Source organism: Enhydra lutris, unplaced genomic scaffold, assembly GCF_002288905.1.
Source record: "Enhydra lutris kenyoni isolate GAN:26980312 unplaced genomic scaffold, ASM228890v2 scaffoldscaffold1, whole genome shotgun sequence".
NCBI lineage: Eukaryota > Metazoa > Chordata > Mammalia > Carnivora > Mustelidae > Enhydra > Enhydra lutris.
The window spans coordinates 3,120,657-3,136,018 of record NW_019154085.1 but is presented as its reverse complement, the minus strand read 5'-3'; the positions used below and the strand labels follow the sequence as shown (position 1 = coordinate 3,136,018).

At 41.2% G+C, this 15,362-nt stretch overlaps 1 protein-coding gene across 4 annotated transcripts in view; it reads left to right on the top strand.

Annotated features, from left to right (window-relative positions):
* The window catches only part of LOC111141560 (3-hydroxyisobutyryl-CoA hydrolase), a 99,057-nt gene extending 87,527 nt beyond the window's left edge, over nt 1-11,530 (top strand). For all 4 annotated transcript variants that reach the window (XM_022494192.1, XM_022494219.1, XM_022494201.1 and 1 more), the window contains 3 exons: nt 3,829-3,948; nt 8,432-8,465; nt 11,280-11,530. In XM_022494192.1, coding sequence (XP_022349900.1) covers nt 3,829-3,948; nt 8,432-8,465; nt 11,280-11,395 — 270 coding nt within the window. In that variant the 3' untranslated portion in view covers nt 11,396-11,530. The remainder of the gene's footprint in view (nt 1-3,828; nt 3,949-8,431; nt 8,466-11,279) is intronic.
* Nucleotides 11,531-15,362: the final 3,832 nt, after the last annotated feature.

Genomic DNA, 15,362 nt, shown 5'->3' with positions numbered 1-15,362 from the left:
ATGTCTTCTCCATCTTTGTTCTTCTTGACTTTTCATCAGCTTTTGGCATTGATTACCTCTATAACCTTGTGTGTAGAGTGAAGTAGGCTTTGGGATTGTCAGGCTGGGGTTTGGACTCCTCTCTGAGTGACCTTGGATAAATTCTTACCGGGCTGGTTTCCGTGTTTGTACAGTGTGTGCACATGTGAGCTAAGGGAAGTGTGCTCAGTACATATTCCATCCCTTCCCTTCCCTTCCCTGTTTGGCTTGGTTTCTGACTCCTTGCACTATCCATTTTTGAGATGGACAGTATTACAGTCTCCATCTGAGAAGTGAAGAAACTAAGATCAATCACGTAGAAGGTGGTGGGGCTGGAATTCTACCACTGAGTTGTGGACTCTAGAGTTCAAACCCTGAGTCTCTGTGCCAGATTGCCAGTATACTAAGAATTGTTGGAAACTAGTTTTCCTTGGGTTGTCAATGCACTATTTTCTAACATGGTGTCTGTTAACAGGAAATCTCTTTAATTACTAATTCATTAAATGTCTTAACCAGTGAAGCTTTTCAATTGAAATTTTCTTCCCTTTTTTTCCTAGTGTATTTATGTATGCATGACACAGCACAAACACCTGGAGCCCTTACTTTGTGGCCATTTTTTCCTGTCTGTCTCATCAATTCTTCCACTCACCCCTGCCCCCCGATAACCACCAGTTCTCTGTATTTAAGTCTGGTTTTTTTTCTTTATTTATTTGTTTTGTTTCTTAAATACCACATGAATGAAGTCATATGGTATTTCTTTTTCTCAGACTTATTTCACTAGCATTATATGCATGAGGTCCATTCATGTTGTTGCAGAAATCAAGATCTCATTCTTTATTATGACTGGGTAATACGCCATTGTATATACATACCACATCTTCTTTATTCATTCACACTTGGGTTCCTTCTTGTATTCTGGCTACTGTAAATAATGTTGCAATAAACATAGGGGTGTGTGGATCTTTTCATATTAGTGTTTTTGTTTTCTTTGGGTAAGTACCTAGTAGTGGAATTACTGGATCACATGGTCATTCTCTTTTTAATTTTTTCGAGGTACCTCCATAATGTTTTCCGCAGTGGCTGCACTAGTTTGCATTCCTACCAGCAGTGCATGAGGGTTCCTTCTTCTCCATATCCTCACCAACGCTTGTTCCTTATCTTTTTGATACTGGCCATTTGACAAGTGTATACTGTATCTCATGGTGGTTTTGATTTGTATTTCACTGCTGATCAGTGATGTTGAATATCTTTTCATGTGTTTGTTGGCTATGTTTATGTCCTCTTTGGAAAAATGTTCATGTTTTTTGCCTGTTTTTTAATTGGATTGTCTGTGTTGAGTTGTAGAAGTTCTTTATATATTTTAGATATTAATCCCTTATTGGATGTATCATTTGTGGATATCTTCCCCCATTCAGTAGGTTGCCTTGTCATTTTGTTGATGGTCTCCATCACTGTGTAAAAGCTTTTTATTTTGGTGTAGTCCCTCTAATTTATTTTTGCTATGTTTCCCTTGCCTTAGGAGACATATATAGGAAAATATTTCTACTGGCAGTGTCAGAATTACTACCTATGTTTTCTTTTAGGGGTTTTGTGGTTTCAGGTATCACATTGAGGTCTTTGATCCATTTTGAGCTTATTTTTAATATGCTATATGAAAGTGGTCCAGTTTCTTTCTTTTGCGTGAAGCTGTCCAGTTTTCCCTGCACCATCTATTAATGAGCCTATCTTTTCCCCGTTGTATATATATCCTGCCTCATTTCTTATAGGTTAATCGTCCATATAAGTGTGGGTTTATTTCTGAGGTCTCTTTCCATTCCATTGCCATACTGTTTTATAGTATTACTACAGCTTTGTAGTATTATCTTGAAATCTGGGATTGTAATACTTGCAGCTTTATTCTTTTTTCTCAAGATTGCTTTGGCTGTTTGGGGTCTTTTTGGGGTCCATATGGATTTTAACATTATTCTAGTTCTTTGGAAAATGCTGCTGGTATTTTGATAGGGATTGCATTAAATCTGTAGCTTGCTTTGTGTAGTATGAACATTTTAACAATACTGGTTTTTCTAATCCATGAGCGTGGAATATCTTTCTGTCGTTTGTGTCATCTTCAGTTTCTTTCATCAGTGTTTTATAGCTTTCAGCATACAGGTCTTTCACCGCCTTGGTTAAGTTTATTCCTAAGTATACTATTATCTCTGGTGCAGTTGTAGATGGGATGGTTTTCCTGTTAAGTGGCCTTTTTAATGAGAGTAATTGGTAGCCAACTGAGGAAGTATGGCAAAGAGAGTTTGTGTTTTGAGAATTCTAGATTGTATATAGAGTGCAGTTAGTCATAATGGTAGTGCTGAGGTACGTGATTGTGGGCTTATATACTACAGCCTTTTGGAAAGGGAACTATAGCTTCATTGACTTTGTAGACTAGAAAAGATCGAACGTGGTTATGTCACTCCTTAAGTACCGCTTTCAACACCGTGAGTGAAGCTCTTCCAGATGGTCACCTGGGTCATGTGGTTCACCTGTGTCATTGCTCTTGCTAGAGAAAACCAGCAGTTTTGTCAGCAAAATGGACCCCTTGTCTACTTGCCTGTGAAAAGGAGGGGCCTCCTAGCACAGTATGCAGACTGCTGTGCAGGCGCCATCATCCTCGTGGTCTGTAACCAGAAAGGGGAGACCGTGGAGTGGGAGTGCTTCGGGGGCATTAAGTGAGATCATGTGCATGCAGTGCTGGGGGCAGAAGGGTGAGTTCTGATGAAGATGAATCAGATGCATGAAAAGGCTTAGTTTCTTTTCTCTCTTTCTCATCTTTTCTTCAGCATTGTGACTGTAGGTAGGAGACTGGCTTCCCTGAACTTTTCCTGTACAGTAGTCATCTGTGTAAGTTCCAGCAGCTGTTAGGTCAGATCCTGCCCTGTCCGTTCGGCGTGTTCTCTGAATCTGCATGCCACACTTGAGGATGCTGCAGAGAACCTGGAATCTTGATGGGGGGAATTCTTTGAACTCAGGAACTGAAATTTCTGCCTTTGAGACAATCACTCAACAATAGGCCTGAAAGCTGTATTGCAGTTATGAAGACCAGGGCAAGCATCAGCTTTACATAGCCCATGATAGATCTACACAGCAGACTTACGTAGCATATGCAGCAGCTGCTGGTCACAGTCACACACATGCGTCAGAACACTAGTAACACCATCTTTAAATTCAGAAGGAAGGGGTGCATGGCACTGTGGCCAAGGAGTCCGGCCTGTTACTCTTCCTTTATTAAGTATTTAAATACTATAGAAGACCACCTCGTGGTGTCTTGTTTTCTCTTCTTACTTTTAAGGTAAGCAGATTTATTTTTAGATAAAGAGTGTAGTTCAGTTCAAACACTTCTCTATAGTCGTAAAATGGGAAGGAAAGAGCTATATTTCTACTGTACCTTTTTTATATTATAAAGTAAAATGTTCTCTGATATCTTAGTTGTTTGTAAGATGTATATTAATTTTACTTCAGCATAATTACTGTTTGCTTACCTCGTTGGGATCATAATTTATGGCAGGCAGCTACAAAAATATGGATTTCTTTTGTTAATTTATGGGTATAGCATTTATCCCACTGGTGGAATGATTTGTTTCGTTATTACAGGAGATTAGAAAACCATTGGTGCTTTGACAGGATGAGGTTATGGCATAATCTCACTTTTATGAAACTATCAGGTGAAAGTACTGTTTAAGGAGCAAATTTTAATAAGATATCAAAACTCAGCTAATTTGTTATAGGTAATAAAGGAACACTTGGGCTAAAACTAGTAAAAAAAATTTTCTCCCACAGATAATTAATAAAATGTCCCCGACATCCCTAAAGATCACACTAAGGCAGCTCATCGAGGGCTCTTCAAAGACCTTGCAAGAAGTATTTACTATGGAATATCGGCTGAGTCAAGCTTGTATGGTAAGAATTTAAAAATATATATATATTTATTTTCTATTTATGAAAGTAATAGATGTTCATTGTAGAGCATGTAAAATACAGAAAACTATAAACAAAACCCTTAAAACTACTTGTTAATCTGCTCTGTGGAAGCACAACAGACCAGCTAGTTTAAGGGGCGCGGGACTGTCACACTGGCACTGTTCTTGAGTTGAGCTCTTAGGAAACAACGGTTACATTTGTGTGTTAAGTGTAAGAAAGCCTCTGATCTCAGGTGGGGTTCAAAATAGAAATAAACCATTTTTCAGGCCTGCTCTCTGATCTTTGGGCAAGAAGCATGAACTCTGTAAATCCGAATCCCCTCACTGGTAAAATGAGGAGTGTATGTCTATGTAAAATGTAGGAATGGGTGTTACTAGTTTGTTCCGTGTCTTAATTAATAGATTAAACATTGAAAATAACATTGTAAATACACTTGAAATAGACCAATGACATAGAATATTAATTTAATGAGAAATTTCAGAGTCATAGACACTTCTTCTAGATGATAAACTCTTTGAAAGCAGAATCATTGGTTTTGGGCTATATGTAGAGGGCCCTTAGATTAATTTATGGCCTAAAGGAAATACTTTGTTTAATAACTAGAAAGTAGGTCTCCCTAATGGATTTTCATATCTTGAAATAGTTATTAAGGTATTCAAAGTAGTTCATTTAACTATAAATAAAACTCTATTAGTCACTTTAATCTTGAAGTCACACTTCTAGTAAGATGTAAGTAGCCGCTGAAGTCTGCTGTTAAGAGAAGTACCGGGACAGGCGCTTCATAGGTATCCTCTCCATTGCATTTGACACTATTTCTAGAATGATAGGAGCTGTTCTTGTCTCCACTTTACAGATGAGGAAACTGGCACAGAGAGGTAACGTGCCTAAGTGGTATGGCTCTTAAGCGGCAGACACATGTATGTGAAAGTGCGTGGGCTCCCTCTGGGGCCTGCTCTCCTGACCACTGCCCAGTGAACCCCACAGTCCATGTTTTCCACCATACATTCACTGCCCTGCCTGGACTGATCAGTTCCTTCCTTCAGCAAGTATGCTGGCTGTGTTGCCGGGCACAGTGCTAGGTGTTACGTTGTAGAAAGAATGACTAGTCCTTGTTCTTATGGAATTTATAGTCTACTGAGACTATGAAGAACAAGGAAACAAAATAAGTAAAATAATTACAAATTGTGGTCAGTGCTCCAAAGGAAACATACAGGTTGATGATAGAAGAGAATGATGCAGGGGCAGGAGGGAGTGGGAGAGAAAAAGGGAAGACATCTTGGAGTTGTCCACTCATCTGTGACCTAGCGTGTAAAAAACAAGTGTGTTGAGAAGTCTCTTGGGTTACAGCAGTGGATGATTTGGTTGCATCTGCTCTAAGAAGGTAGTTACTGCTGCTGGGTGGAGATGGGTTTGGAAGGGTTCAAGAGTGAATGGAGAGACCAGATGCGAGTTGACTGCAGTAATCCAGTTGCAGAGTAGTAGTGGCTTAGACGAAGGTGGTAGCACTGGAGAGGAGTGAATGGTTTTGAGGACCAGTGTAAGAGACGAACTGATAGGTCCTGATGAGTGTGAGGGAAGGAAAGAGTGCCTTTAGGAGTTGGAGTTTGGAGGAGGTGTGGGTGAGAGATTTAAGTCTGAAAGACATTAGAACCACTTTTTTAAAAGAGAAACTTTGGAGGGGCCGCCTGGGTGTCTCATTCGGTTAAGCATCCGACTCTTGATTTCGGCTCAGGTCATCATGGGTCATGAGATCGAGCCCCAAGTCTCTGTGTCAGGCTCCGTGCTCAGCGGGGAGTCGGCTTGAGATTCTCCAGTCCATGCGTGCGCACTCTCTCTCTCTCTGAATAAAGAAAATCTTAAAAAAGAACTTTGGAGATTTATTTACTTAATAAATAAAAAAGCTTACCATGTGCTAGGCACTGGTAGAGGTACCAAGAATGCGTAGGTAAACCAGATAGACAAAATCTCCGCCCCTCATGGAACTGTCTAGTGGGGGAGAAAGATCGTAAACAGGGAAGGCTGTGAAGTACACAGTCTATGGCTGTAAGTACCTAGGAGTGAAAGTAAAGTGCGAAGGAGGATATGACATAAAGCGGGTGGGGTGGGGGGCATGTGTGGTTGAACTTACAGATGGGATTTACCGGAGAAGACCTGACTAAGAAGATGTTGTTTGAGTGAAAACCTGAAGGAAGTGAGGGAAGGAGCTGTGCAAGGGTCTGGGGAGAAGCATCCAGGCAGAGGCAGGTACAGAGCTGAGGCAGGGGTGCACCTGCCTATCCGGGAGCCGCAGGAAGCTGGACGGAGCGCGCGGAGAAGGGGGTCGATGAGTGAGAGAGATGAGGTCAGCGTCAACAGGGTAGAGCAGGGCTGCACAGAGCACATGTAACCTGGAACCAGAGCACATATAACTTGGCGTTTGTTCTGAGTAATGGGAAGCCACTGGATGCTTTTGAGTAGAGAAGCGACATCTCATATGTAACAGAACTGGTAAGTCAGATGCTGATGTGTCAGGTACAGCATGGATAAGGTCATGCAGAGCGAGAATGATAGAGGTAGATCTGAGCCCCAGGAAATGCAGCACTTTGAGTGGATTAGAGAAAAAAGCAGTGAAAGAGATAAAGGACACAGGTGGGAGAACCAGGAGAGTGTGGGGTCGCAAAAGCAAGAAGTGAGTGTGTCAAGGAGAAGGGAGTATTACCGAAGTGCCCAGTAGGGTAGGATGAAGACATCTTTAACATACAGCAACACTGGAGTCACGGGGGATTTTGGCACGCCGTGTCGGAGGAGCACTGGGGCAGAAGTTAGTGTGGCAAGTTGGAGAGGAAATGAGTAAATGGGATGTGGACCAGCGGAGGCTCTACGTATGTGACTTTCTCTTCTCGAAACAAATGGGGTAGAAGCTGGGACTGTGGAATCAAGTGAGGTTCCTTGTTATTTTATGAGGTGGAAGATGCTGGAACATGTTTATAAGTGATAGGGAATGACCCAGTAGAGACAAAAGATGATGCTGATACCGATAGTAGTTAACATTTACTGAGCACTTACTGTATGTCAGGCACTGTGCTGGGATATGCAGTAAGATAACCCTCCCATGGACGGTGTGGTATTGCCATTCCATATAAGGAAACTTGGCATTAGAGAAGTTAACTAGCCCAAGGTCACGTCGTTCCTGTGTAGTAGAGGCAGCGGGTGAGCCCAGACATTTGTTGCTGTTTTTTTTTAATTAACATATAATATATCAGTGGTTTCAGAGGTTCAGGTCTGTGATTCATCAGTATTAAATAATACCCAGCGCTTGTTCCATCATGTGCCCTCCTTAATGTCCATCACCCAGTTACCCCATCCCCCCATCCCCCCACTCCCCATCCCTCACCCCTCCAGCAACCCTCAGTTTGTTTCCTGCAATTAGGAGTCTTAGGATTTGTCTCCCTCTCTGGTTTCATCTTGTTTTATTATTCCCTCTCTTCCCCTATGATCCCTCTTTTGTTTCTTAAATTCCACACATCAGTGAGATCGTATGATAATTGTCTTTCTCTGACTGACTTATTTTGCTTAGCGTAATTCCCTCTAGTTCCATCCACGTCATTGCAAATGGGAAAATTTCTTTTTTGATGGCCGAGTAGTATTCCATTGTTTATACCTACCACGTCATCTTTATCCATTCGTCTGATCCCAGATATTTGAACAGCAGTCAGTCACTGAGTTTTGCTGCCTACACTGATGATGCCAGGGGTAAAAATAGAGATAGATGACCTTCTCAAGCACAGTCCTTGAGAAGAGAGATATGAGTAGGAATGGTGGGGGAGGGGAGGAGAACAGGCCTTTGAAAGAGCTTTCTCTGTAGTCAGGAAAGAGAAGGCATGGTACAGATGGGTGTAGTTGGGCTGCAGGTAGTTCAGGAGTGGGAAGCTGCAAAAGCTCATGGCTTAGCACTTCTCTTTTTGTAATGAAGTAGGAAGTTAAGTCATTAGCTAATACAGTGAGAGAAAAATTTGCCAGGGCTAGAGGTTGAGAAGGCAGAAGACAGTTGAAATCATTATCTTGGGAATTGAGGAGAACATGGACCATTGGGCAGTTTTCCATGCCTGTTTGAGATTTGTGGTCATGAATTTTAAATGAAACCAATCACAGATTTTTCTGCACCAAGATTTAGCCCCTTGAAAGCAGGCAGATGCAAATGGTAGGGGCAGGTGGTGCTGGGATTTTGCCAGGACAGACTCAAGGGGAGAAAAAGCCTTGAAGGAGATGAGGGCATTTTCAGGGGAAAGTGACCACAGTAAAGTGGTGAAAAGTAGTAGGGCTTGAGCAGACCAGGATCGGAGGCGGTGATCAAGAGAGTGGGTCATACAGGCGGTCCAGTCTTTGTTGATTTCAGGCTGTGGCCATGGGAGTGGAGAAGACAGATCAGCACTGGGAATAAGGATGCCTGGAGATTCACCATTTAATCTCAATTTTCTTTCAGGGAGGCCATGACTTTTATGAAGGTGTTAGGGCAGGTAAGTGATGATTGTTTTCTTCCTGGCTATTATGGAAATAGGATTTGTGAGCATATACTGTGAATCAAAGATAATAGTTGTTTTATTAGTGAAAATTCCACTTTCGTAAAGATTGCAAAGTTGTTCCTTTCTTATTACCAGCTGGCGCATAAGGGAATATCAGTCTTTGAAATCAGTATTGTTTGGAAAATTCACATAACCTGTGTCACCACTCCCTCATTTGTATGTAAGAGGTAATCCTGCATCTCCAGTCACATGAACTGCCTCTGCTAAGTACAGCCGGGTCTGAAAACTCATTCTACTGCTGGAGCCTTGGAAAACTGCTTTTATTCCCTTGTAAGAAGCCTCAGGTCCCCTCCCCCTCCTCTCTCTAGTCCTGGCCTGGCCACTCCCTACTGTTAGCTCTTCGCCTGTACCTGAGAGTTAAACACTGACATTGAAAAAAAAAAATGACATAATTAGTAACATCTGCTAATGTTCTTAGTAATTTGTTTTTATCATCTCCAAAGTTAGCATATTTAGAGAAAGTGAAATGGTTTATCTTTTGTTCGCAGCAAGTCTGTGAACAGTGTACGTATAAGGCCGTATCCCCATAAGTAACAGCTGCCGTTTATGTTGCGTGAGCGAGTTTCCCCTTGCATGTATTTTGCATATCTGATTTTTTAATATTTTTACGGATGGCTTTAATATAGTAGAGACTCTGTATATCCTTTCTCTGAACTTACAGCCCAACGCCAGAAATAAGCAGAGGCTCAAATCCTTTTAGAGGACTCGGAGTTGAGTCAGAGGAAATGGCTGTATGTTTTATAAAAACAAGTAAAATGTGCATTTTCCCACTAATTCCCTGCAAATTCTTGCTGCGTGTGGATCAGAGGCTGGACCTTTGATATGAGGAGGACCTGTGTGCCCCTTGGGTTTTAATGCATTCATTTTATGTGATAGCAGCCCTCTTAAACTTGAAAATCAAAGGTATGGTTCTCATGCACACTGTCAGTTATTTGACGGAAACAGTTGAAACCGAGCAGCACCAAAGCTATGATTCATAACGCAGGAGCTTATCAAGCTACTTTGTAATGAAGAGAGAGTACACCGCCTCGAATGAAGAGAGAGTACACCGCCTCGTCTCTCAGCACAGCCTCCCTGTTTTGCAAGCAGCATCTATCTGGGTCAGCCTGTTTGCTGTGCGTGCATAGTAACCGAATGTTGGCTACAGTTTGCTAATTATAAAATATGTTAGCAAATTAGATAAAATAAACTAGCAAATTCAGGGGAATGGTTGTCAAAAATTCTTACTCTTAACAGCTAGAATAAGCTTCTTCCTGGTTATAGAAGAAAGTAAATACAGATTTCAGCAGAACTATTGAGTTACCAAAAGGAATTTGAGTGGGTGCCTCGTGAGACTTGAAAGAACCCGAGCTGTCTACATGGCAGGAACTTGTTATATCTGTGCTGAGTAAAAAAAAATTCCGTCTGTGTGGAACGACATACAGATTTTATTAATATTCTTTCCTTTTGCCCTTCAGCAGACTGTCAGAGAGGTAGGTACCATGATAGCTTTGGCCAGAGGGCCTTAAGGGAAGAGATTCTTGAAGAAAGGAATGTTCCAGAATTGTTTTTACTTAATGCTGTTTGGGGAATGTAAAACTGTCAGATTGGCAGGGATCATAACATCCGTGTTACCATTGATCTGGTACAGCTAGAGACCTGTAGCTAGGCAGCCCCGACTCGAAACCCTCCTGTGTGGGACACTGGAGCGGCGCAGGCGTTAGAAGCATCCAAGTGTTGGTTTGCGCCAGGTCAGGTCTCGGGGTCGGGAGATGGAGCCTGCTTCAGCCTCCGCCCTCAGCGTGCTCTGCTCCGGAGTCCCTCTTCCTCTCCCTTGGTCCCTCCTCCCCCTCGTTTGCTCACTCTCTAAAATAAATAAATCTTAAAAACAACCAAAAACCTCTGGTATCCCCAAGAATTATGCACATTTTAAGCATGGTTAAAATTCTCTACCACAACCATACTAAGTGTAGTCCCCCCCACTATTTTTTTTGTACGAAATAATATAGAAGGATCCTGTGTACCTGTCACCAAGTTTTCCCAAGCAGTAATGACTGTAATACAGTAGTATTCTCTCACAACCAGGAAACGGACAACCCCTTCCCTTTTTAAAGGACAGGTTTGCCAGTTGCCTCATCCTTATGATCCCATGGGGATGCTATGTGGCCACAGTAAATGATGACTACACCGAAATAAGAGAAGTAGTTTCTTAGGATAACCTGAAGACAGTCTGCTATTTTAATTCAGAGCTGTGTGAACTAGAGGATTCAGCAGAACAGCAGTATCCACATTGAATTATGCATAAAGTCACCCCCTTCCCTCTACTTCAAGTAATTTTCCTTTCAATTCAACGCGGAGGAGTTTAGAAGGCAGATCTGGGCCCTCCACCCTCCCCTGCCTTCCCTTTAAACCACACCAACTCAGGTTTTAGCTGCTTTATAACAGCAAGATTTCATTTACAATTTTGTTTGAAGAGGACTAAGGCTTGAGCCACATTAGTTCATAGGCTGTGTTCAAGCTGCAGGCATCAGACTTAGTGGAGTGGGAAGTGACCGCGTGAGTCATCATCAGTACGTTACTGTCCATCCAAATCCTATGGAGCCTTAATTTAAAAGAAAAATGGAACACATGCAAAAATTTTAACTTTGCAGAAAAAAATGTGCTAGAGAAAATATGTCTTGTGTAAGGTAGTTTCTGTCAATTTAGTAATTAAAATCTGGTAATACCGGAAGGAAACATACTAACATTTTTTATGTCTTCACTTGACAGTTTTAATAGATAAAGACCAGAGTCCAAAGTGGAGACCAGCTGATCTAAAAGAAGTTACTGATGAAGATTTGAATAATTACTTTAAGTCTCTGGGAAGTAACGATTTGAAATTCTAAGGTGACTAGATTTTTAAGGTATTATTTTGGAGCACATGTTGGCAAACTATAGTACATGGGCCAGATCTGGCCTGCTGCCTGTTGCTGAGTTTTCCACAAGCTAAGAATGTTTTCTGCATTTTTAAATGGCTGAGGAAAAAAAAATCAACTACTCATATGTCATGACATGTGAAAGTTATGTGCAATTTCATATCTGTGCTCATAAGTAAATATTGACTGGCGTGTCCCTCACTGGGCTGTTAACCTGTTGTCTGCGGCTGCTTTGAGTAGTGCAACAGACACCTTAAGGCCTGCAAAGCCTGAAATACTATCTGATCCTTTTCAGAAAATGTTTGCCAGCCCGTTTTATAAAAATGGGAAAATTAGAAGGTCTTAATATTTAATTGAAATGAGAACCTTATGTTTTGGTTTTGGGTAGTAGTTCTTATGTTGATTAAATAAACATATGTATAATTATTAAAAAAACAACCCTGAAATTTTTTGGCTATTTTGTTAATGCTTCAGAGAATTTTCTGGATATATAAACCTATTTTAAAGTAACTATGTTATTATAGAAGTGTTCCTTTTATAATATTAGAAATCTCTGGCAAAGCAAAAAGGTTTTTATGAGGTTGTCTCTGGTATTATTGTCAGCTTTTGTCTTCCCTCAAGTTAACCAAGAGTCCTTCCCTATGGTGAAAGTGATGGGTTGTTTTGTTGGATTTGTTAGTCTGAAAGAATGAGGAATTAGGAAACTCCAATCTCTAAAATAGAGAACATTGCTTTTTACAATTTACATTAAACTTGGGCGTGGTAAGTTATTTGCTGTTACATAGTATAAATCAGGAGGGAAAAAAAAAAGGACTTTTTGTTCAGAATAGAAATACATTCCACAACTGTGACAAAATAAGTTTTTCTTAAGGTACACAAGAAACTGCAGGGTGTTCCAGACTTGGGACATTAAAGTCAGGGTAAGAATAATCTTTAAAGGTCGGTTTATCATTTTTTTGTGACTTAGAGTTTTCCCTTCATCCCAAACCACTCAGAAACTAAGAGAACTTCTGGTTTTTAAGAACAGAAAGTGGCAGAACTGAAAAAGACATCAGAGGTCATATCCTGCACCCTTCTTATAGGTGAGGGAACTGCAATCTGGGAGTTGCTTTAAATTTTCTAAATATTTAACATGAAGCATCCCCCCACCCCCGCCAAAAGTCACAAACAGATTTAGAGTACAGATGGCATGGTAGTGGACATGTTTACATTAATATTCTTAAAGCTCTTAAGTTGGACCGGATTGATCCAAGAAATTATTTCTGTCAGTGGAGTTTTATTCACTTCGTGTTCATTAGAAATGCAGAAAATGTTAAGCTCTTTATATCGAAAAATTTGACAGTACACAATATTGAAAGGCATTTGCTTTAATCAGAACTCAGCTAGTTCATGGCAACTAGACTTTTATTGTATGGTTAGAAAAAAATGCTTTCACAAAAATATTCGGAAAAATACCATTGCATAGCTAAGTCTTACAGGGAGGAGAATTAACAAAACTTGAGTTTTGCAAAGTAATATAGAGGGAGTACACCTGAGCTTGCGCCCACTGCTCCAAGGCAGGCCTGTCCTGTCGGGCCCCACAAATACGGGGTGAGGACGTTACGATGAAGCAAACAATATCTATTTGTTGGAACTTTGTGTCTAACTCACTATTCCTTGACAGTATTGATCATGTGTCTCTAACGTTGATTTCTACAGCCATAGAATACAAAAGTACAGTGCCCTCTTCTCATCAAATGCCGGTGATATTAAGTGGGATAGGAGTGCAGGCTAGCTCCTTCATTCGGTGCGTCTGTTTTTAATACTAATAAGGCAGTTTGACACAAACTATTCCTCTGGAACTAAGATCAGTTTTATCCCCTTAAATTATGCTTTGAGTGCTAGTGACCTCAGGTAGTTTGCAAAGAACAGATAAGCGAACTGAAAATTGAGACCTCTGGGATCAGAAGCTGGCAGCTGAAAGGGAACAACACAAGAGCCCGTCACCTGGGCAGGGGGACAGTGAAGCACTCTTGCGGGGCTCTGTGAGGGACCGGCACACTTCCTCTGGTCACCTGCTGCCCTTACAGTTGCCATCCAAGGTATCTGGTTACACTGGGCTCGTCTGCCCCTATCCTGGATGTTCTGAAGGGAAAAGATGCAGGGGTTGGGCACATGCCAGTGTGAAAGGAACTTGCTACTGTGTCCCTTCCCTCGGCGAGAACACTGGAGCCTTGTTTTTGCCGTGTGTCTTCTGACAGAGCCTGATGTGAGTGCTGTTTCGTGGGCCCTCATTTTCCCGGTTTCCTTTCTTTTATAATTTGGCCACTATTCTTTCATTTGTGTTTGTGATGTCTAAGTCGGAACAAGCGTTTCCCTTTCCAGTAGCTAACAATTCTCTCAGTCTTCTGTTTTACATGTTCCTTCCTTATCACATAGATCCTCCATTCTTTTACTGTTCACGAAAGTTCAAAATGAAGTAGATCCAATATTTAGATAGGAAGGTATGAAAGAAGTTATTCTATCAAAGAGGTTCTCATCCGTTCTTGTGATCAAGACCAAACTGTGTCTTGATGATTACTGGATGCAGCACTAAATCTGTTTACCCAGTTCTTTCTCCTGCCTGCCCCCACTTTGCTGTCTTGACTAACTCACTGATGAGGCAAGCCTCCTAATTCCTTATCCATAGTTTGACATAACAGAGCATATATTTCCAAGATAATTCTATGTTGCAAGATCTATACTCTGTTAAAATGAGTCAGGAGACGGGGCGCCTGGGTGGCTCAGTGGGTTAAAGCCTCTGCCTTCAGCTCAGGTCATGATCCCAGGGTCCTGGGATTAAGCTCCACATCGGGCTCTCTGCTCGGCAGGGAGCCTTCTTCCTCCTCTCTCTCTCTGCCTGCCTCTCTGCCTGCTTGTGATCTCTGTCTGTCAAATAAATAAATAAAATCTTTTTTAAAAAAAAAGTCAGTAGTGAGGTGTTGGTGCTTGGTGACAAAACCGTACTGCTATTGTGTCAGAGTGGCAACAGAGAATTCTTGCTAGATGTGGACCAGGCAGGCATCCCTGCTACACCCTTGGGACATAGGGGCCCAGGCACAGGAGGAAGCTGAGGTTAAAATATTTATAAGAAACTCAACAGTCTACATCGTACGTGTGCTGAAAAATTTTGTGTGGCTATGGCTTTGTGTTCTCACCCTAATACTGTATCTTTTAAATAGTAAATGACTTTGCAGCAAAAGTGGTCTGTTGTGAGATATAAAATGAATGAAAAATGGCAACATCTAGGCTTTTGTCTGAGTCATTAGTATACTCAAAAACCTAAATTTTTCTTCACGAGCTCGAAAGATATTTTGCATTTTCAGAAAACTTTTGTTCCTTAGCTTTCGGACTTCAGATCTTTGTATTAACAGGGGTCGTGGTTTATCTACTGTGTAAGTTTCTAGATTGCAAGTACAATGGGACAGTTCAAATCCTGGGAGTAGGTGAAATGAAAGTTGAAGGACCAGGTGTCCTTTGGTAACTGAAAGATGGCACACGACTCACTTCAAAGTACTCTCTTTGTCCACACAACAGGGAGAATTCATTCTTTGTGGGTTTCAAAGGATAGTTAAAATTAGAGGTAGCATTTCTGCCTGCTTACAAGGCCAAATACATATTTATCTCATTAAAAAGGTCACAGTCTTTTTCTGCCTTCCTTTAGCTGTCAGTGACAAGGGTCTGTTGAATCTTAGTAAAAGAATTTAATGCACACAGACTTAAGTAATTCCCTTTCCAACTAAACTCAGTGTGTAACAAATCTGGATGAAAAGACCATTCTAGAGACTGAGTCCCAGTTTTTCTGCAGGCTATGTTTTCTTAGTATCTTCTTCCACTCCCAGATTTTCTGTTCCATTGATTTTAAACAGTACTTAATTCTTGGGAAGAAAAAAATTCCCCCAAAAGTTAGACAAATTTA